Below are 21,734 nucleotides of genomic sequence, written 5' to 3' on the forward strand. Positions count from 1 at the left end.
CCTGGAAACAGCATGTAGACAACACTCCAGGTGAGCTTATTTTTCAGACATGTAATGCATTTAGAGTAGATATTTTTGTGACTCTGAGGTCTTCCTGTGTACCGTAAGCTTATAACAATAAATCTTTTCTATTGTAGTTTTGAAGGAATGCACAAAGATCATGTAGTATTGTAGCAGCCATATATTCTTCCCCAAACCATCTCAGCCAGATGCCAAACATGGCAAATTAAAAACAAAAACAAAAGTGATTTTGGATGACTTGCATATGAAAACTGATTTTAATTTCCAGCTGCCATTTAAATCTAACATAGTTTGCCTGCTGCTCGGTAGGAACAGTGAACAAGTAGATTCTCTCTGATAACTGGATGGTTGTACATGCACAAAACTTGGATAGACAGAGGAACCTGAGGTGTATTTTGTAGCAATCCTGGTGTGATAACACAACTGATGACATTCATTCTTGCTTTCTGAAGAGCAACCAAAATCCACACACCTCTTTCATCTTCAAGTGGAACTTGGTCGGTTCCTTTAAATGTTCACCTAATGATACGCTTTCTAAAAACAACGCTGCTGTCTTGTATCACCATATCAGTATCTAAATATAAGGTCTTGTGCATTTCAATACTACTTCATTTGTCAACAAATGCTTCCTGTTCATCTGGCCGCTGCGTTAATACACCCATATTTCTTTTCTTACAGTTGATGAAGGGAATGTGAAGGAATTGGGTCAGGTTCGGATTCTGCATAAGAGAACAGCCATGCGTTACAGTGTGTACAAGAGGAGGAGGAAGGGGCCAAGCGATGAAGAAAGTGTTCGACAATATGCAACTCTAGTGGGGCAGGCGTGTGCAGAGCGAATGTTGCTCTTCAGAAGCTGAGGTGTCAGTTCTTGAGGTGTTCTCCAGCACTGTATCTTATTGCACAACTGCCTATTGTATGCCCTTGTGTTGATATGCCTATTGAAAATGGAGGCACTTTATATGAATGAATACACTGGCTTATCTTAAAAGAAAATACCATTTTTTTCACCTTTCTGCCAAGGGTCTGGCAAAATATAAAGGCCCTTTGTTTTATTTTGCTATCATGATCCCTTCCTTGCATTCTGAAAAGTGTGCATGGTGTGAAGTACATAAATGGTCTGAACACAATTTTTCCTGTAGGTCTTTGTAGTTTTCTCTTAGGGAGAATATTTGAAGTCACTTGGGTGCTGACATGTATCAAAGCTATGGTGAAATGTGTGTAAGTTCCACAAATGGGAGGCTAAAATGTGCAGTTGCATGCTACTCTGTTCCAGAACACAGTTAAACTATGGTGCTTGGAATTAAGCCTGTTTCTGTCCCAGTGAATCCAATAGCAAAACCCAGTTTATTCTGGCTTGTGGACTTTATATAATCTGTACTATATGACATACAAAGCCATCTAACGTAACTATGCACTGTAGCTTTAGAGAGTCACTGCAATTTTTAATTTTTGCTTCAAAGAGTGTGTAGTAGTCTTTAAATACCAAGAAACATGGAGGTTTGGTTTTTGTAATTTAATTGTTACTCTGGAAAATATTGGAATTGAAGCCAAGGTTAGGTTTGTGGTCAAATTACCAAAGAGATTACTTTAAATAAAACAGCAGGTTGATGTTGTACCTTGATGTACATCCCACTTTTTTGTATTTGTAATGCCTATTTGTGTTCATTGCAAAATTCTAGAATACCATTTCTATATATATATAAAATCTCATTAAAAATGCTTTTTTTATCTTCAAAACACAGAAGTGTCCCTACTACTGCCATTATAGTTGTATATCCGGCACTGTTGCTCTCACTCATACTTAGGTTCTTTGTTTTATTAAAATTGTAAAGTACACAGCTGTAAATGTGAACATGTGCTTTTAATTGGATTGGGAACCTAATTTGCATAGAAATCCTTTTATCAATTTCTGTGTCCGTTTCTGATAGAACAGGCTAGAAGAATACAGCAGTGCATTTGAAATTTACTTACCGGTACGTTGCTGATTAAACAATACTCGGTATGACTTGCAGACTCAGAGATGCCATTCCTGTTTGTTGCAATGAGTATCAGCTTTGCTAAACAGGTTGTTGGGGTTACCACTTTGGGAGTAATAAAAGTGAAGATCAGTTGAAGAAAGGAGGAAGGAACTGCAATCAACCTCCTCCTCCCAGAAAATTGTTTGCATGAGTGGGGGTAGCCAATGTCGTGCCCTCCAGGTGTCAAAACTTCAGACCCCAAGAACTGTGTTAACAAACCCACAACATTCAAAGACTGTGATAAGGTACATGTGATGGGTAGTCTCTTCATGTCCCCCCCCTGCCCCTTTATAACTTCCATATTTAAACTTTTGCCTAATGAGCATGATCAAAAAACTGACAGGGTAGAATTGCCTATTTGTAGATTTTAACAAAGCATACTGAGTTGAATTCAACTAGGTTATACTCAGGGTGAACCCATTGGAATAAATGGGTGTGTCTAATTTAGATCTATTAATTTCAGTGGGTCTACAGTGGTACCTCAGGTTACATACGCGTCAGGTTACATACGCTTCAGGTTACAGACTCCGCTAACCCAGAAATAGTACCTCGGGTTAAGAACTTTGCTTCAGGATGAGAACAGAAATTGTTCTCCTGTGGCGCGGCGGCAGCAGGAGGCCCCATTAGCTGAAGTGGTGCTTCAGGTTAAGAACAGTTTCAGGTTAAGAATGGACCTCTGGAACGAATTAAGTACTTAACCCGAGGTACCACTGTACTCTAATTTAGTTGGGCGCAAAGTCATCTAGTGAGCTTTATATTTGAGTCAGGGTTTGAACCCTGGTCTTCCTGGTCCTAGTCCAACTCTCTAGCCACTAAGTATCTATAAATATGTCAATTTGCATCCTCTACCATTTGATTGGCTGTTTGGCTTTATAAAACCCAGTGTAATTGAGTAGACCAAAGCTTTCCAAACTGTGTGTCACAACACGTGTCGGCTGCAGTATGTAGGTGTGTCATGTGAATGCTCCCCATGCTCCTCCTGGGGCTAGAAAAGGGTTTAACCTCCGGTTAAACGGAATTGCTAATAAAACTGAATTACTGTGTCGCAAAATGATGCATGTCTAAAAAGTGTGTCACCAACATGAGAAGTTTGGAAAGTTCTGGAGTAGACACATTAATGACACTTGTTTGGCAGCTGTTTGAGTGGCATATGTCTGGTTTCAGGGTAAACTCAATTCCGTTTCGTATTCATGACCTTAAATGTCGGACCACCCTTCAATTTTTCACAAAAGCTGCCCCCAAAGCATTCCTACCCATTTAGCCATAGGGCATTGTGGACCTTAAAGGTGGATAAATTAACTTTTAAAGAAGTTCTTATAGGCATTTTTTTTAATGCAGTTGCTCTTTCTGCAGGATATCTGAATGGTCCCTACACTGTGATTTGTAAGCGGATCATCACAAATCACAAAGAAATCTGGACTACAGAGCACAACGCTTCAGACATTCAAAATAAGCAGTAAATGAAACAAATGCCCCCTCTGACCCAAAATATGGAGATCTAAGCTTAACTATGAAGCCAGACGTCTCTGTTGCAGTCGTCTCAGTCCACTTTATCTGTTATTGCCAGCGTCACATGGTTGCGTCCTGCCATTCTTCCTAGCATGTATATTTTCTGCCCATGTAGGGTAGTTTATGGAGATAGTGTTGTATAGGTCTTTCATCATATAGGAAGTGCAAGCTTTCTTAAGCTTTTTCACCTTGCATTGTGTTGTGGATTTTGTTTATGTTGACATCGCAAGCTGTTTTCTGGATTAATGTAAACAATACCTGATTTATTTAAAATGGAAGCAGAAATGGACAGCATTCATTAAGCCTACATGATGACTTCCTTTAGTTGAAGGATTTATGGATACAACCTATGTGTAATTGTCTTCCTGATATTTTTCATTTTTGCCTCATTTCCTCTGAATGTATGAGGACTCTTAATATCTATAATCTCCTTTAATTATGTGTTTCTGTCCCTTAGGACAATAACTGTCTTCAAGAAAGAAGATGTTTGATGAATCAGTACATTTTTAAAAAGTGTTTTGTTCTCCATACACCTCGATTTTCTGGGCTTCATCTATGGCACGGGAACCTGTTTTAAGGCAAAAGATTCGTCCCTAAATTAAGTGCCTTACATAATTGCTTTCATCCTCTTCCTCTCATATTTTATTTTTAAAGTGCCTACGATGGTATGGCATCATCCAATAAAATTTAAAACTTGTTTTCCTGCCCTGAAGCTCACAATCTAAGATCAGATAATACACTGCAAGAAGGGTGATGTTTTTGAATATACAAAGGGGAAGAAAAAGAAAGGAAATGCAGAGAGATGGAGTCAGAACCAAGTACTTGAAATAACTTCAGAGTCTACATACAGAAGTAAATGCAGCTGTAGTCTTAGGCCCATTTACTGAGGAAGACCGTATTTTTTGCTCCATAGGCCGCACCGGACCATAGGGCACACCTAGTTTTTAGGGGGGCGGAATAAAGAGAAAAAAAACCAGGTGTCGGCTTCCTCTTTAGCCACGGGCAACCTCTCCAGCCAGGAGAAGCTGCGCGCGGCTTTGTTTATAGCCCCGGGGCTGGGACGGGGAAGCCCAAGCTTCCCACGACCCCAGCCCCCAAAACAGGTCCAGGAGCGGTGGCGAGATTGTGCGCAACCTCACTGCCCCTCCCGGGATTTGCGGGGCTAGGACGGGGGATGCCCGAGCAACCTCGCCGCCGCTCCCGGGGCTTTTAGCCACAGGGCTGGGATGGGGGAAGCCCGAGCTTTCCCCGACCCCAGCCCCCAGAACAGGCAGCTATCCGCAAGCCTTCGGAGCCCAGGGGTACTCTCTCCGCGCTCAGAAGGCTTGTGGAGAACAGGCTGCTTTCCGCAAGCCTTTGGAGCCCGGCGGGAACTCCCGCCGCGCTCAGAAAGCTTGCAGATAGCTGCCTGAAGCCCGGGGAGCGCAGCGGCAGTTGCTCTCCAGGCTTCAGCGAAAGCATGCATTCGCTCCATAGGACGCACACACATTTCCCCTTCATTTTTGGAGGGGGAACAGTGCGTCCTATAGGGCAAAAAATACGGTAAGTCCCGTTGAACTCAACGGTGCTTGCTTCTGACTAGGAATGTGCTGGCAGTACAAATCAAATATTTTTTTCTAAAATTAGAGGAAAGGTATATTAAGATTGTCTCTAAAGAGGCATATTTACATATTGGAACAGAAGAAGAAATTATGACTATTTTTTTTCCTAATTGGAAAGAGGATTTTAATACCTCATTCTTCACACTTTCTGTTTTTATAATGTCTTCTTATCCTTTGGGTGTGGGAGAGAGATTACCCTGTTCCTTGAATTATTTTTATACACCATCTAGCTCCTCTGTGTAAGGAAGCCACAAATGTTATCTTCACACTTAATTGAAGGCAGAGTGTCCCTGAAAGCCTATACGCTACAATAACTGCAAGGGAATGCTATTGTAGTAATCAAGTCAATCAGAACACTTTGTAAAGCGCTGAAACCTAAAATGATCAGTCCTGGTGCTTTTACATAAATTGTGCTTCTCCATCAGACAAAATAAAATAAAATAACAGGCTATGTGGGTGTGCCACCAGGGGGCATGTTAAAGCTTGCAAATCGCATACAGTTCGTTGGTAATAAGCTTTTTGTCATTTCAACAATGTCCTTACTGTTCCAATTCTGCCTTTTCCCCTGCTTCTCTTTGAATGCTTTCATCCCAAATCCTGATGCAGAAGCTCAATCGCTACACTATATTAAGCTACGGGAGTTGAAAGTAATTGTCTTGTTTTTAAAAAGTACTTTATATGAAATATGCCTTTTGTATGCTACAATGGATGCAATAAAGAGTCACAAAGACAGCGCTGAGTAAGCTGTTTTAGTGTCTCCAGCCTATTGGTTCACTTCTGTGACTCTTAAGGTTGTGATCCAAAGAAATGGCATACACGTGAATGCAGCTTTCTTTGCAGCGGTCCTCACTGGCCACAGGCATGTGACTGTTCAGTTTTAAAAGTGGCTTGTTGAACTATGAGAATGGCTGTGCCAATGGCTTCAGAGACACTCCATAGGATTTGTCTTGCATGCAGAGTACTCATGGTTTCAAGCTGGAGGAGGGCAGCTTGAAACCTAAAGTTGTGTTCCTGGCTGGGGTAGATACCAATCTTAGCCTCCCCAAACCTTTTCTGCACCATCTGGTGAGGGAGCCAGCAGCTTTCGCCAGCTGATGGTGAAGAGCAAGAAATCTGCCACAGCTGTAGCCAGTTATCAAGGGTGATTGAGGCCTGTTTGTAGGCTGCTGTCGGTGGGTTGTTGGCAGCAGTGGGGCAGCCTTGAAGAGAGAGAGAGAGAACCCATTTGGGGTATGGCAAGAAAAAGGACACTCCCTCTGGTTGATCGGTTTGGAGCAGTTGGAGAGAGAGGTGAGTTAGTTTATCTTCCAAGTGATAGACTGGTGGAGAGCTACACCTGTGGTAAAAGCATGAATGCAGCTCACAAACACACACCCAGGGTGCCTAGTGGGCATTTTTGTGATTTTACTATTTTATATTGTTTGGATTGGTTGTACTTTTACTGTAGCAGTCTTCTGTATTAATCTGATACTCCCTGGGTTTTTTTGGGGGGGGGTTGCCCCCAAAGCAGTCTATAAATAAGACATAACACAACACAACCTCTCAATGTCTGCATGTTCAGCACAGTTTTCTGCAAGGGAACACCCTAAGCACAAATAGCTGCTTGTATATTATAGGGGCTTCATGTGATCATTGAGTGATGCCCATTGAGGCAGAGTTCCTGGCTGCACGAAACCCCTGTGGTATATGCACAAGCTATGAACAGGAGTGCCTTACTGAAAACAATGCTCAACACGTAGCCGTTGAAGGGAAGGGCCTTGGCCCTTGAGGCTTGCTTGAATCAACTGGGAGGGACCATGAGGGTCATCTAGTCCAGCCCCCTGCAATGCAGGATTCTTTCACCTAATGTGGGGCTTGACCCCACAACCCTGAAATTAAGAGTCTCATGCTCTACTGACTGAGCTATCCCTCAGGGGTAAGATCAGAGCCCCACTCCAGCTTGAAACCATGTGTGTCCTGTGTGTGAGTAATGGATCTTTAATACCTTTTTAGTGTGAGTTGATGCTTAAGTGACCATTAGCGAACCAGGATAGCTTAGGAATAATCACTTTAAAATGACTGCTCCTTAGCTTTTTTCTCATTTGAGGCAGGGGAAGCAAGCAAAAGGACCGTATCATGGAATAAAATTGTTCTAATTCTATAATAAATACCCCTGAGAGTGGAGGCTTCTATTACTAATTTTTTAGGAAGCAATGTAGAGCTACCTTCTACCTTTACAATGAGAAATGAAATGAAGATCAAATGTTACTATTAAATATATATACAGTGGTACCTCGGGTTACATACGCTTCAGGTTACAGACCCTGCTAACCCAGAAATATTGCTTCAGGTTAAGAACTTTGCTTCAGGATGAGAACAGAAATTGTGCACTGGCGGCGTGGCAGCAGCAGGAGGCCCCATTAGCTAAAGTGGTGCTTCAGGTTAAGAACAGTTTCAGGTTAAGTACAGACCTCCGGAACGAATTAAGTACTGTATATAACTCCTTAATATACAAATCTCTTAGCAGTTTACAATGAAAGTGCTATAGGCATGCACATGGAGAAGACGTCAGATATAAGCCTTGCATCCTGGTACTTGATACTAATTGCTGGGAACCACAGGAGGGTTGAGTAATGTTGGTTCTAGTTGTGGGCTTCCCAAGGGCGTCTAGGTGGCCACTGTGGGAGCAGCATGCTGGACTAGGTAGACCTCTGGCCTGATCTAGCAGGCACTTCTTATGTTAAGTAGGTCTCATTGTTTCCCTTCACTGGCACCGGAAGATGAGAAATGCCAGCTAGGCAGTAATTTGTTAGGTACGCGAGCAATAAATTTTATTGTGTCAAGGATTTAGGAAAGTTGAGAAATGGAATTAAGTAGTACATTATGTGTTCGTGGTCATTTCCGCCAGCGTTTCTGAATTAAACATCACACATTCATTAAAGCTGATTATCGAGATGCAATGTAACCTAACTCTTGTCTATTGATGGAGCAACACCTAACAAGCAAATAATCTCGTAAGATTATGCAGTATATTAGAGTGCATTTTAGGGGGTGGGGGGAAATCAATGGAAGGACTCTGAAACAAGGAATATACTTTCAGATCTGGAATACTTGGGAGCAGCTGGAATTTAAATGATGGTGTGAGCCATGCTAACAATAGACTGAGCAACCTCCAATGGTGTGAGCTTGCCCGTGCAATGGAAATCTGCTTGCTCAATGGGACTTCTGGTTTCTCTTCTCTCCACCTGTGCACCTTTCAAACTCTGTTCTGAAGAGTCCCCCAACCTAACAGAGCAAATTTTAGAGGTGTGCTGTGTGCTGTGGGGGGCGGGGAGGGAAAAAGGAGAAGGTATTGTTCTCATGAAGACTTTCAAATAATTATATTCACTTTTTGGGGGGAGAGGATTCTGATAATTACTTTCTTTAAAAAAAGCTTTATGTATCCTTCAGGTCTGACTAATATGCCAGCCCTTATAATCTGGATTCCTTCTCCCTAACCAGAATACCTAAAAAGATTAATTACTCCAGTATGTTGAAGAACATTCTGCTTTCATAGTTTTCATATGATCTCTATTTTGCACTTCCTGTTCCAGTTGTGGTGCTGTCCAGAGTGTATCTGGTGTTTCCTTGCCCTTTCAGTTGTCCCACTAGCTGGGCTGAGAGCTGGTTTTCTTCTCCAAGAACAGCAACTCCTGGGCCGATTGCTCCTCAAGAAGCCCAGTCCAGCCATTTCTAGATCACTTTCTCCTACAGTCGCAGTTCTGAATGTGCTGAACATGATCTTGCCATGTTGCCCACCTCCCTCTCAGATGTTTTGGTTTGTCAAACAACCTATATTTCTCTCAGCCACCCTGGAAATGTAGCCTATTGCCATGACTTGAATCTATTGCTTATTTCCAGGGAATGGTTGCCCACTTTCTATATACCCCAGTATGGCTATTTCTGATGAACCATACAACTGAGGAGGAGAAACCTGACCTCTCATGATCCTTAAACACTATTTCTACAACCCATTTCTACTGTAGTGCTCTGTCTCTCTTGCTTTCTCCAAGCCTCCTAAGATTTTTTCCACCTGCTTTTCTCTAGAGTGGCCAGATGATCTGGTCCACGGAGTTTAGAAGTTGCTGATCAGTTCTGTCATATTGGGTGCTAGACCTGTTTGCTTTTCAGAGCCCAATGCATACACTTAGTTTTCATCGTCTTCCCCCAACCCCACAGCACAAATCTATGTTGCATCTGGCAGATCAGATTATTGAAACAAATTAGAATTGAGGTGGTGTATTTGTCATGCAGAAAGCATGGGCATCTGCAGGAATTTTTTAGGGGGAGGGAAGTAAAATACTGAAAGGTGGGAGCATGCTTGATGTCTCATTTTTAAGAAGTGAGAAGATAATTGCCATACATATGGTCTTGTATCTCAAGCTGTACAAATGCTAGAAGAAGAAAAAATTCCGAATGAAAACTGAGAATCTGGGGGTTATGGTTCATCTGTGGGGGCAATTGCCCTTTTCTCTCCCCACCACCACCGATGCACATGGACAAAGAATATCTGGTTGCCTCCAACAATCCCCCCCCCCCCCAGTAATCCCTCATATTTCTTTCCTGGGTTCCCACTGCTTAACCGACCATGGAAACTGCCGACAAACAAGCAATATATCTAATGAAGCAGAAATGACAGGATGCCCTTAATCCAATCCTCACACCTCCGAGAAGAAGCTACTGAGGCTGCCTCATTGACAGCCCTCTGGTGTTAATAATGGCCTTGCTTACCAATCTCCTTTCAACTTCCATTTATGGCGGGCAGAATGAATCCCAACAGCATTAACACCTACCTTGTGACGTGTGAAAAACCACTTCTACCTCAAAACTGGCTAGTTTTACCTTAAAGGCTGTAGATTATATGTCTATAATATGAGCTTATTAAAGGAAAGAAGATACAAGCTGATAAGATGCAAGCTTGTCTCTATTCTTGAAAGCTGTTGAAACTTATTCCCTCCCCCCTCTTTTTTTTAATGAGTACCTGTGGGGATGACATGGCCTGGGTATGATATTACAATGCTGCAGTTTATAGAGGTATATAAAATTATGTGTGGTGTAGAGAAAGAGGATAGAAGTTTTTCTTTCTCTTTAATAATACAAAACTTGGGGCGTCCAATGAAGCAGAATGGTGGAAAATTCAGGACAGATTAAAGAAAGTACTTTTTTCACATAGCATCAGGGTTTATAAGTTCTGCTGCTTATGTTTGCCCACCAGAGATGTCATTCTCTGTGGAAGCCCCTGAGTTTTGGATTTCCCTCCCCACAGAGCTTTTTCTGACACCTTCACCGTGCAGCTTTCAGCGAATTCCGACAATGCGCCTCTTTACCCTGACACGAGAGATGTGTGTTTTTAGGACCCACTCTGTTCCTGTGATTCGTTTTGACCGTTTTTAATACTAAACTGTAAATAATTGCAACCACCTTGGGACCTGCTCGTGAATCGTCCTCTATGGAATTTGCTCTCACAAGAGGTTGTGATGGCCACCATCTTGGATGGCTTTGAAAGAAGATTAGACAAATTCATGGAGGATAGGACTGTCAGTGGCTGCTAGCCACAATGACTGTGATCTCCCTCTACTGTTGGAAGCAGTGTGTCTCTTAATAGGTCAAAGGTAAAGGACCCCTGGACGGTTAAGTCCAGTCAAAGGCGACTATGGGGTTGCGGCACTCATCTCGTTTTCAGGCCGAGGGAGCCGGCATTTGTCAGACAGCTTTCTGGGTCATGTGGCCAGCAAGACTAAACCGCTTCTGGCTCAACGGAACACCGTGACATAAGCCAGAGTGCACGGAAATGCCGTTTACCTTCCTGCCACAGTGGTACCTATTTATCTACTTGCACTGGCGTGCTTTCGAACTGCTAGGTTGGCAAGAGCTGGGACAGAGCAACAGGAGCTCAGCCTGTCATGGGGATTCAAACCACCAACCTTCTGATCAGCAAGCCAAGAGGCTCAGTAGTTAAGATCAAAGAGCCTCTTAATATCAGTTGTTGGGAATCATGAGTGTGGAGAGCACTGCCTTGTTTGTGACCTTCCCTTAGGCATCTGGCTAACTACTGTGAGAACAGGATGCTGGACTAGAAAGGCCTTTGGCCTGGTCCACTGAGAGGGTTCATGTGTTCTTAGTAGCTTGTCTCTCATGGATTGCATATGAGTACCATGTTAGAAATCCATACATTGTTAATGCTATATATTAGCGGTGGCTGTGTTAGGTTCAGCAGAGAAGGAGGAGGAATCAGGTGAGTCCTGATCAAGATCCCACTCTTTGGGATAACATTTTGATGAGAACACAGCCTGCTTCTACACTTAATACTGGGAGGCACAACACTGAATTGATTTATCATCCTTTGGTAACACACCGCACCATCTAGCCCATTTGGGGAGTACAGGCCCCTCACCAATACCTATTTCCCATCATAACAAGGAGCCTTTTACTAGTAGCAAGAATCACGACCAAGTTGCTTCGAGGGTGGATGAGAAGAAAGAAGTGCTGGTCGTATTAAATAAGTAGTTATGTAGACCATATTCTCAGTCATTTATTTCCACATGAGCTATCTGTATACTTTGAAATGTGTTGCAGTCCTCTTAGTTTAAAAGCGAAACTTCTGGAATGTTGCTAGCATTTTATATATTTTTTAAAGTGTGAGCTAGAAAAATAATAATAGCAGACTGCAGAAGGCAGCAGTGTTGGATTGGATGCAAATGACTCTAAACCCACAACCAAGAGAACTGCACAGCTTTTAAAAGATTGGCACCCAGATACTATGTCACAGCTGCTGCAGCCAGAGGAGGGTGTATGGAAGATGGATGGATGATGCAGATCAATGTTAAGACACCACAGAAGGCTTGTGCTTATTGATGAAGAGGGGGGTGCATTGCCCATCTGGTTTTGTGAAGATTTTGGCTTTAAAAGGGGCACTTAATTTAAATAATGAGAGATTTGTTGGGCATCTTCATATTGTATATCTCCATGTCTATTGACATTAGGCAGGTGCCCTCACTATATATTTCAGATGCCTGCTGAAAACATTTTTGTTTCAAAAACCTACCCATATCTGTGTTAAAAGTTTTATCTTTGACTTTACTCACGATGGTTCTATGCATAATAGTTGCGCGCACGCACGCACGCGCGCGCGCACACATTTGTTTTTAATTAGATCAGTGTGGGAATTCAGATGTAACAATCAGCATAGGTATTCCATACCAAAGCAGATCCCCATCATTAGTCATGTTTCTCACTACTTATAAATAATTGTGTAAAATACTGTGCAATGTTTAGGATATGAGAGGTCCTGAATCCTAAATCCTAAATTGCCACTCTAATGAGACACTTATTTTGACCCTTGAGTAGCTTAGAAGTGACATATTTCAGAGATGCTTGCTTTCCTGTATTCTTTTGCATTGTCTGTGGCTAAAATACCAAGTGGGAAGGTGTTTCATTCTGATGTTTATTTTGGACATTGAAATATTTTCTTTGTGGGCTTTTAAGTAACTTGTGTGTGTGTGCGAGCTTCATAAAAGTAAGGAAGATGTTCCATTGAGAACAGGGGTACATGAAATCCACTCTTAAAAATATTATTCATAATAATAGCAAGGGAAGCTGAAAGCCATGAGCTGTTGACCGAATTAAGTCCCGTCAGCTTTCTGACATCTGAGACATGTTCCTCTTTTCTGAAAGGAAAGTAGTCTACTCATGAAATCCATTAATCCTCTCCTGTCCAAACTTCCAGCCTTACAACAATATCGTTCCAGCAGAACCAACTGACTTTTAGACTCAGAGAAAGCAATAATCTTTGGGATTGGGGTAGGGGAGAGAGAGAGAGAGAGGGAGAGAGAGAGACCTCATCCATACTTCAGGGACAACCAGGAACAAAGCAGGCCTTGGAGCAAAAAAAGAAGTCTGAGCACTACAGTAGAAATGGGTAATGTAAGTAAGTTGTTAAGTAGTGGGCTTGCTATAGGCATCTGATTGGCCACTGTGGATGGGATAGGCCTTTTGTTTGCTCCATCTGGGCTCTCCTCATGGGCTACAGCTCTGAGTTTATGCAGGTCAAATCCAGTATGCCTACTTTTTGAGCCTCCCCTCTGAGGCAGTGCGCAAGGCTGCCAAAGTTTATGTTATCTTTTTATGGGCGACACGGTTAGAGATTACAGATGAGCAGCTCTTCATATGCAGGGATGCAGCTAAAATCGTGCAGACTTTGTTGATAATTTATGGGCTGCTTTCCATATCCCCTCTTGGGGAAGCTCTCTAGGCCAGCCAGCAAATTAAAACCAAATGATTCCATTGTTGTGTTTACTTTTTACAAACGGAGTGCACATGTAGTGTGCATTTGGCTGTTATCAAGATGTTCCCCTTGTTTGAAGGAGAGAGAAATTCGTATTTTGAGAAACATTTTGCTCCCGCCTAATGGCAACCTTGGAGGAAGAGCAAGCAGTTTATCACTAGGATTTGCGGACCAATGGACCATAAGTGAATTCAAGGAAGGTGAAGTAATTCCTTAGCCAGAACACACAAACCATAAACGTATTAAAATTAAATGGGGATACATAAATCAAACTGTCAAATTATCCTGATACTCTCTGTTCAAGAGTTAACATTAAAAAGCAATGGGGGTGATATCTATGTAAATTACACTCAGAGTAGACCCAATGAATTGGTTTTATTGGGTCTCCTCTATCTGTATAGAACTCTATACAGATTTCCACAGTAACATCAACCTCTACATCTATGGATGTTTAGAACCATCTATCCTATGGACCTGTGCAAATGTTTCTCATCCCATTTCCTATTGCCCTTTAGGAAGCTCAGCTTGCTAAATTTTGTTGCTTTTCCTACGCTGCTATATTTATCAGTTATGCAACCCCAATAATGATCAGACCCTCTTCCCAGCAGGTGTTATCTGAAATTTTTTGAAGACCTGCATTTTAAATGCAAAGATTCAATTAGCATCGCATCCGGTTTCACCCTCAATTCCCCCGCACCTCTTTATCTCTTGTGACTTCAGCAGCAGCATCTACAGTAGTTGGAGAAAACTCAGCAGCTCCGTTGGACTGGATACAAATGAGAGATTAGGCCCCAGGGCAACGGTGCACCTATTTCTGCCAAGCCAAAGAGTAAGAGCAAGCAAGATGTTAAATGTTTGCAGCATATCCCTCATGCCAAAATAACCAAGCCTCATTCGACACACGGTCCAACAAGAAGGCTATCCAATAAATTCCCAAGTCTCTTAAGAAAACATGGGACCCACTGATGGCTTTATACCAAAATTAGGCTGTGGTTTGAGATTGAAATTCTATAACCTGGGGGAAGAAAGACAGAAAAGGGGAAAGGAGAATAAATTGCAGTGGCTGTGCACCACAAATTTTGAAGTCAGAAGTTATAGCCTTGATTTCTCTCTCTCCCTCCCTCTTTCTCTCCTGCACACAAACACATGGGGGCGGGGGCAGGGAAGGATATTGAACTAGATGAACTTTTATTTGGTCTGATCCAAAATGGCTTCTCTCTCTCTTTCTCCCCCCCTTTTTTTGCCAATCTTCTCTTTTACTTGCTCTTCTCTTCAAGCAGGTTTCTTTTTGAGAGAGACCTAATGCCCGCTAACTTTATTTCGGGGGGGGGGGGGAATGACTCTGAATCTCAAAACTGGGGAGCGAGCCCAGTTCCCTGCAGCAAAGATGTCCTTATCCACTATGTGTGGATGGGTTAATGGTTAGCATGAATGTAGTAGTAAAGTGTTTCTTCCATTACCACCTGGCAAGACTTTCAGTGTTGCTGTCACATTTAACTATGGAAGATGAAAACTGGCGTATTTATTTTCCATAAGTTGACAAAATAATGTGTGGTTCTGCTGAAGCGTTTCAACCCACATGCAGCTAGAAAATGGAGAGGTTCAGTTTCAATGCAAATTGACCTGATTTGCATTTTCCAACAATACATAGACTGAAACACAGGTATCCTTTGAAATGTGCACATGCCTTAATTTTGCAATGAAGTTCTCCAGCCCCAAAATGTGTGCAAATGTGTGTATTAGGGGAAAGTATACATAAAAATGCATAGACAAAAATGCATCACACCAGGGGAAATTACTTGCAGAGAAATATTCAGTAAAATGCTGCCACATTGTCACAATGTTTTATTTTTAAAAAATAAAAACTGATGAGGAAATGTGACAAACTGAACTTGATGGTTGGAAAAATAAACACCAAGGGAAACAAAAACTAACATATTCAATTGTCTCTACATATAAGCCCTTTTCTTGCCTTTGAACACAATTATACTCAGGGTGGGGAGAGGTAGCAGGATCATGCCCATCCCCACCATTGATCAGAAGACAGATCTCTACACACTGTACACTTAACACCTGTGAGGGGTGAGGAGCCATGAACCAGAGGGGGTCATGCCTGCTCACCCCACCTATTCAGTATGCATGTGACTAAAAGTGTTAAAATGTGTATAAGATTGGGAGATTTTCCTGCAAAGAAATTTAAAATACAGTGGTACCTCGGGTTAAGAACTTAATTTGTTCCCGAGGTCTGTTCTTAACCTGAAACTGTTCTTAACCTTAGGTACGACTTTAGCTAATGGGGCCTCCCGCTGCCGCCGCACGATTTCTGTTCTCATCCTGAAGCAAAATTCTTAACCCGAGGTACTATTTCTGGGTTAGCAGAGTCTGTAACCTGAAGCATATGTAACCCGAGGTACCACTGTAAAGGGCAAACAAACTATGCTAGTGTATACATAGTTCAAAATCACATTAAAACAATATCCATAAGGATTCCGCAGCTACAAGTTTATCTGATACTGATATTTATTGCTTATCGCTGAAATCGGAGCCGTCTGTTTACTCTTTTTGTGGTTACCCTGTATAATTCTCCGTATCTGTCAAACGTGTTTATTAAAACCCAGAGCAGAAAATATCTTGATTTCCCTCTTGTGAAGGATTAATCTGCAATAAAGGAGTCCCGGCGGATTCAGCAGAGACATCACTCTCCTGAGTCAATACAGCCTTGGAAGGCTTCATCCTGTGCTGAAGCGTTTGATTGAAACTCAAATGATGTAGTTTGTCTTTAGCTTAATCAGGATGCCAAGGAGATAAATGGAAACTCTCAGCCTTTCTTTGGCTAAGCATGTGGTGAGTCTAAAGTATTTTAAGTGTGGTGCCAAGGGCTGCCCTTCGCAAAGAGGTTACCATGGCAACAGGCAGCTGGTCTCTGGAAAGTGCCTTTGCTGTGCCAGGGGGACAGCCAGCAGGAGCACTGGCCCTATTGGGGTTGTGTTTGGGATTCCCTTCATTGTTTTGCCGGCATAAATATCCTCAATAGGATTAGCATCCTGAAGAGGCTAAAGACTGTGGGAAAACTCTTTTTTTTTTTTTTGGTGGGCCATATTTATCTCCCTTGCTCTTGTATCTTAGCACTCTCACTTTCTGAACAATCGGGTGGAAAAAAAGGAAGAGGAAGTGTATTTTGATGGCTCTCTCTTTGTGTGTGTATGTGTGTGTGCGCGTATTATAAATTCATGAATCTGCATAATAGTCCGTCCCAGACGACACTTTTCTTCCCTTCACAATGTAGGTGGGGGTGTGGAGGCCACAAGCAGAGAGGGGGAGGAAAGCAAGAACTAAGGGAGAAGGCCCGGGAGGAAAACTAAGACCTCATTAAGGGATTTTCCTGACAACTGATAACGTAACAAGGATATTTTCTTGCCTGTTTGCACAAATGCCAGAGAAATGTGTTTGCACTCAAAGCCAGTTCCTTGAAGGAAACTGTCCTGTCCCGTTTTCTCTCTCTTAATTGCTTAGATTCTTGCATATTTCATCCCATTCTGAGAGTCTATATTGTGTGTGTGTGTTTTCTGGCCACCTGCACCCAGAATTTGGTTTGGTTTGTAAACATACATGTGCTGGAATCCATACTGCACAGAGTACCATTAGGTGCTTTACTCAAGCTGCAGATGTTTGGAAACTGCATGCAATGAAGAAGGGTGGTCTGTAACTTAGAAGAGGGCAAGTTCTTGGCAAGGAGGCAAGCACAATATTTAGTGTTCCAAATGGGAACACCTCAAACTCTCCCTCAGCACCTGTAGCAACCACTGGTGTATCCCTCAGGTGTTCTATGTAGGAAGGTAAATGAAATGTCCCTGTATCTCTTCAGCTCACAGATTTGAGGACTGAAAGGTAGACTGCCCAACATTTTATAGCACGGTTGAACTACTGTTATGTGTGTTTATTTTATAACTGGTCAATAATTTGGTGGGATTTTTAAAAAAAGTTTTTGTCATGATGTCTCTTATTACGTTGGAAATTGCTCTATGATTGTAATGAAGAGACGCCCAAAAGTTGCACTGATAAACAATCAGCAGAGTTGTATAACTTTGCAGTTTAAACATTTTTATTTCAGACCTTAATCCTCATACAGTGATCCTGAATTCAGACTCTTTCCCACCTTAAACAGGAGATCATAGCTGTTAGGACTGACTTTGTTAATTATCTTCCTAGCAGTCTTGAGCACATTGTATGCTGTTTTAAACACCACTTAGGTTCCTCGTCCCTATCTGGAAAAAAAACCAAGCTTGACAAATGTGATAATATATAATATATCTCTAACAGAACCAGGAAAAATAGAATATTTCATATTTCTTTATATAGGGTTGCCTGCTTTATTACAAGTGCAAGTACATGATTGAGAACTTGCTGGTTCTTTTAATGATTGATGCATTCATTGTATATGATATATAGAAACTGAAAGGGACTAGGACTGGTATTTGTAATTCAGGGTATATGCTCTTAGAGCATTAAGCAAGCAGGCTATTTCCCCTTGCACTGATTTTATCATTAATACAGTCCCTAAGATCACAGGATGTATGTGTCAGATCATTAAAGTACTTGGCCAGTCCAAAACCCGTTGAAGTGGATATTTCTTGCAGAGTTTACTGAGCCAAGTTAATGGGGATTAGGGAGAAGATGAAAAGTTTACATTTGAAGAAACAAAACAAAAAACAATTTCATTGCCTATGTATGATACCCAGCCTTGGCCAAATCTAATTTTTACTATCTTTCTTTTTTAAAGTGTTTACACAGTCATGGGAAAGACTGACTTGAAATTGTGCATTTGTTAAAGGCAGTTTTGGTTATTAGGGAGAAAACCCAAATACTGCTGAATATGCTTCACATTGGACCACATTTCTTTTGGAAATTAAATTTTCAAGATGGAAAGGGGAAAGGGATAGAATTATCTTTAAACCATTACATTTCAAATGCACTCTCAAGTGTTCAAAGATGACAGTAGTTGTAAGTGTTTCTTGGCTGCTTATAGCCCCTCTATTTTATTTTTTAACTGTGAAATACAGGTAAGGCAGAATATGCAATGCCTGTATCACACACAAACTTCATCCTCCAGCCAATTAAAAAGATGTGATTTTAGAAAAGTGTGTTGCAATCATGATAGACAATTGAATGATATTCAGTAGCCAGGAACACCAGCTACCAATTATTCCACAAGCAAACTAATATTTTACCCATCACCCTACTTAACAATTTTTTCCTCTGAAGTTATTTCAATGACATCACTGCTTAATCTCCAAGTGACAAGTCTGTTGCTTTATGCTCTGAAGTCTGTCTAAAATTTTCCTCTAAAACACTGCCAAGTAAGTATTCATAATTTTTCCAAAAAGCACATCTTGGAGCTTTTCATTACGAGAAGATTAATACACTGGTTAGGCAGGGAAAACAGTAGTATTGCTCTGCCTAAAATGCATCACAGGTATCACACACATTTAAAAATATTATCAAATTGGAGAAGTCAATATTTTGAAATAGTCCCATTTCGTCCTCCATCTTCCCATTCTCACCAATGTCAGCAGATAACAATTTCTGTGATTCTTTTTAAAGTGAATTATTGTTTTTAGTCATTGCATTTGCTGCAAAAGGGACCTACCACAACATTTTGAAGTGTATTCTTACCCATTAACAGTCTGTATTAAAATATAATACAGGGAACACAGGGTAACTCTGGGGGGACGCATACCCCTAAACATTTTGTGAATCTAAGTTTGACCTCATTCAGAGGCAGTATTTCAATATGAAAAGGAAAATGAGATTACCCCCAAACCTTTTTTTAAAGAAAAAAAAGCACTGGTTTTAGTAGTCAAGAATCTGGATGGCATCAAACTGCTCAAAGCCTCTTTTGGAACAATAATAGAAAGGTGAGGAATACATCCAAAAAAGAATTACAAAATCGGTTTCTTTCAAATTGCAGCATTTCACAAGCGCAAAAATGCTTGTAATAAATTTTGTTTTGAAGCGAGTCTAGAGCACAGAAAAACATCAGGAGACAGCTCTTTAGTAAAGGCTGTTTAAGCAGCTGGAAGAAATGTCATTTGTCAGAGAATTACGATAATCTAGTCTAGACAAGACCAGCGCCTAAAACGCACGTCCCAGTTCCTTGGCAAGTTAACTTTCATTGGGGCTTGGAAATATTGCTCAGATAGGTGTAGGTGTTCCTAGTCTAGTTTTTGTCTTCTGGGTAAAGAAAAGTTATGCTTCAAAATGATAATCAACCAAGACAGGAATGACAAACTTCTCAGGGTCTGAAGCCCATGTGTTAATTTTGTACTAATTTAAAGTTCCTTTTCCTCAGTACTTTAATAATGGGGGCAAGGTGGGGGGGGGAGGCAAACAGTAGTTCAAACTTGGATTGGAGACAAGCAGCTGCTAAGCAGAGACATCACCTCATTAGGCTCTGCATGAACAGGCAGGCTGAGGAAAGGGATCATCTCCATAAACAGCACCATCAAAGTCAGTTAAATTACCTTTTGCCTCTTTTCCCCCTTCAGTACTTAAAAAATATGAAATCATTCTCCCTGACAGGGTCAATGGAAGAGTCTCTAGAAGAGCTTTAAGGTTCCACATTTATCATCTAGTGTTGTCAGCCATCACAGGGTCTACACAGTGTAAAGGACAGCCGCAGCTTAGCTATGTGGAGGACTCTCTGGAAAACATGTGCTTGTCTTGGCTGTGTTTCATCTACAGTAAGGCATCCGTCAATGGCATGTCCAGGTTTCTACCATACTTTTATCTTTTTTAAAAATAAAAAATTGCCTGTCTTACGAGAGGATTGCTGTAGATGAAAGCAACTAATTTGAGGGTTGGCACCATGGAAACCGTGACTGCAGAAGAAGTCCATGGATGGACAAGTCTGTTTTCCAGTTAGAAGAACTAAGTAGATTTGTATATTATGAACTGAAAAGCTGACTTGGTGCCACTAGTTAGTAATGTAGATATTCAAAAGTATTTTTAAATACTCTTTGACTAAATCAGTTCTGTTGGCAGCTTTGTGAACAAGTTCTTTATACCTCCTGATTATAGGAACGTTTAGTTATATACAGGTAATCCTATTCATGAACCGTTCTTTGACATCACCTTATTCCAACATTAATCAATTAAAATAAATACATTTTAATTAACTGGGTAAAAGCGAATCTTTTAGCTATGCCAGCTTTCTACCAGGTTTGGTCTGTTGCTGTTGGATTTCAGAATCCAAGATACATCTCTATCATGCACTGCTGTAGATACAATAAAATTAGATTTAATTGTCCCTGGTTAGACATTGCGGCTGAATTGTTAGAAGTGGTGGGCTATAAAAAAATTGCATTTACAAGCCTTTGAGATTGCAATGATCACCCTTTAATGGGGCTACTTCATAAAATCAGTGTTTGCCCTCACCTTCCCTTCCGGTTGTTTTTCGTATCAGACTTTCTCTACTAGTCCCGCTTTTCATTATGAAGCTTAGCACTTCCACCATCTGGGAGCAGTGCACTGAGCATATGGGCTTATAATTTATTAATATTGAGAGAGAGTGAGGAGTAGGTTATACAATGTTCAATTCCCCATAGGTTGGCTTGATTTCCTTGATGCGTTAGCAGAATGTTTTCCAGGGGGTTAGCGTTTCCTGTTGTAAAAGCTTGATTCACAGTTGTGTCGTAGCACCAATTCTCTTGGTATTGTTAACAGGATATTTTTAGTTTTAAAATGAATCCCCCACCGCTTGACACTGCTTTCCTGAGTGACCCGATTTTTGAACTGACTACAAGCTTATGTTTGCTGCATGACCAAAGCTTCTATAAGTCAGGGCTGTGTTGTTGAATTTGGCTTCTTTTTCATTGCCTTTCCATTAGGCTAAATTTCCTCCTTTAAGCCTATGCAGCATTCTACTTTGACACATCTGTCTTCAGTTTCTGAATCATGTGCAACATTTGTCAAGGGCTGATTCACCTGGCCATTTTTTATTTTTTGGGTGGTGTTAGGGAAGTACTTCCTTTGGGTGACTTGTATTGGAAAGCCCAGGTTGAAAGCAGAGGTGATAAATCACCAGAGTGCCCCAGGAACTCGCATCCGGATTTAGCACATCATAAAAATAATTGCAGATATTGTTATCTGCAGTGCGGTACAGTGGGCTGGTAGTGTAATGCTCATTTTCATGAGCACCACTTCCATATTCAAATCAAACTGCCTGATTGCAAAGCACATCAGCTAAATGAATGTGAACTGATACACAGGCACACTTTATGGTAT

At 41.3% G+C, this 21,734-nt stretch overlaps 1 protein-coding gene across 4 annotated transcripts in view; it reads left to right on the forward strand.

Annotated features, from left to right (window-relative positions):
* Window positions 1-2,026, forward strand: part of ATE1 (arginyltransferase 1) — an 80,009-nt gene extending 77,983 nt beyond the window's left edge. For all 4 annotated transcript variants that reach the window (XM_053389021.1, XM_053389020.1, XM_053389013.1 and 1 more), the window contains exon 12: window positions 700-2,026. In XM_053389021.1, the coding sequence (XP_053244996.1) occupies window positions 700-878 (179 nt within the window). In that variant the 3' untranslated portion in view covers window positions 879-2,026. The remainder of the gene's footprint in view (window positions 1-699) is intronic.
* Window positions 2,027-21,734: the final 19,708 nt, after the last annotated feature.

This window comes from Podarcis raffonei, chromosome 5, assembly GCF_027172205.1.
Source record: "Podarcis raffonei isolate rPodRaf1 chromosome 5, rPodRaf1.pri, whole genome shotgun sequence".
NCBI classification, from domain to species: Eukaryota; Metazoa; Chordata; class Lepidosauria; order Squamata; family Lacertidae; genus Podarcis; species Podarcis raffonei.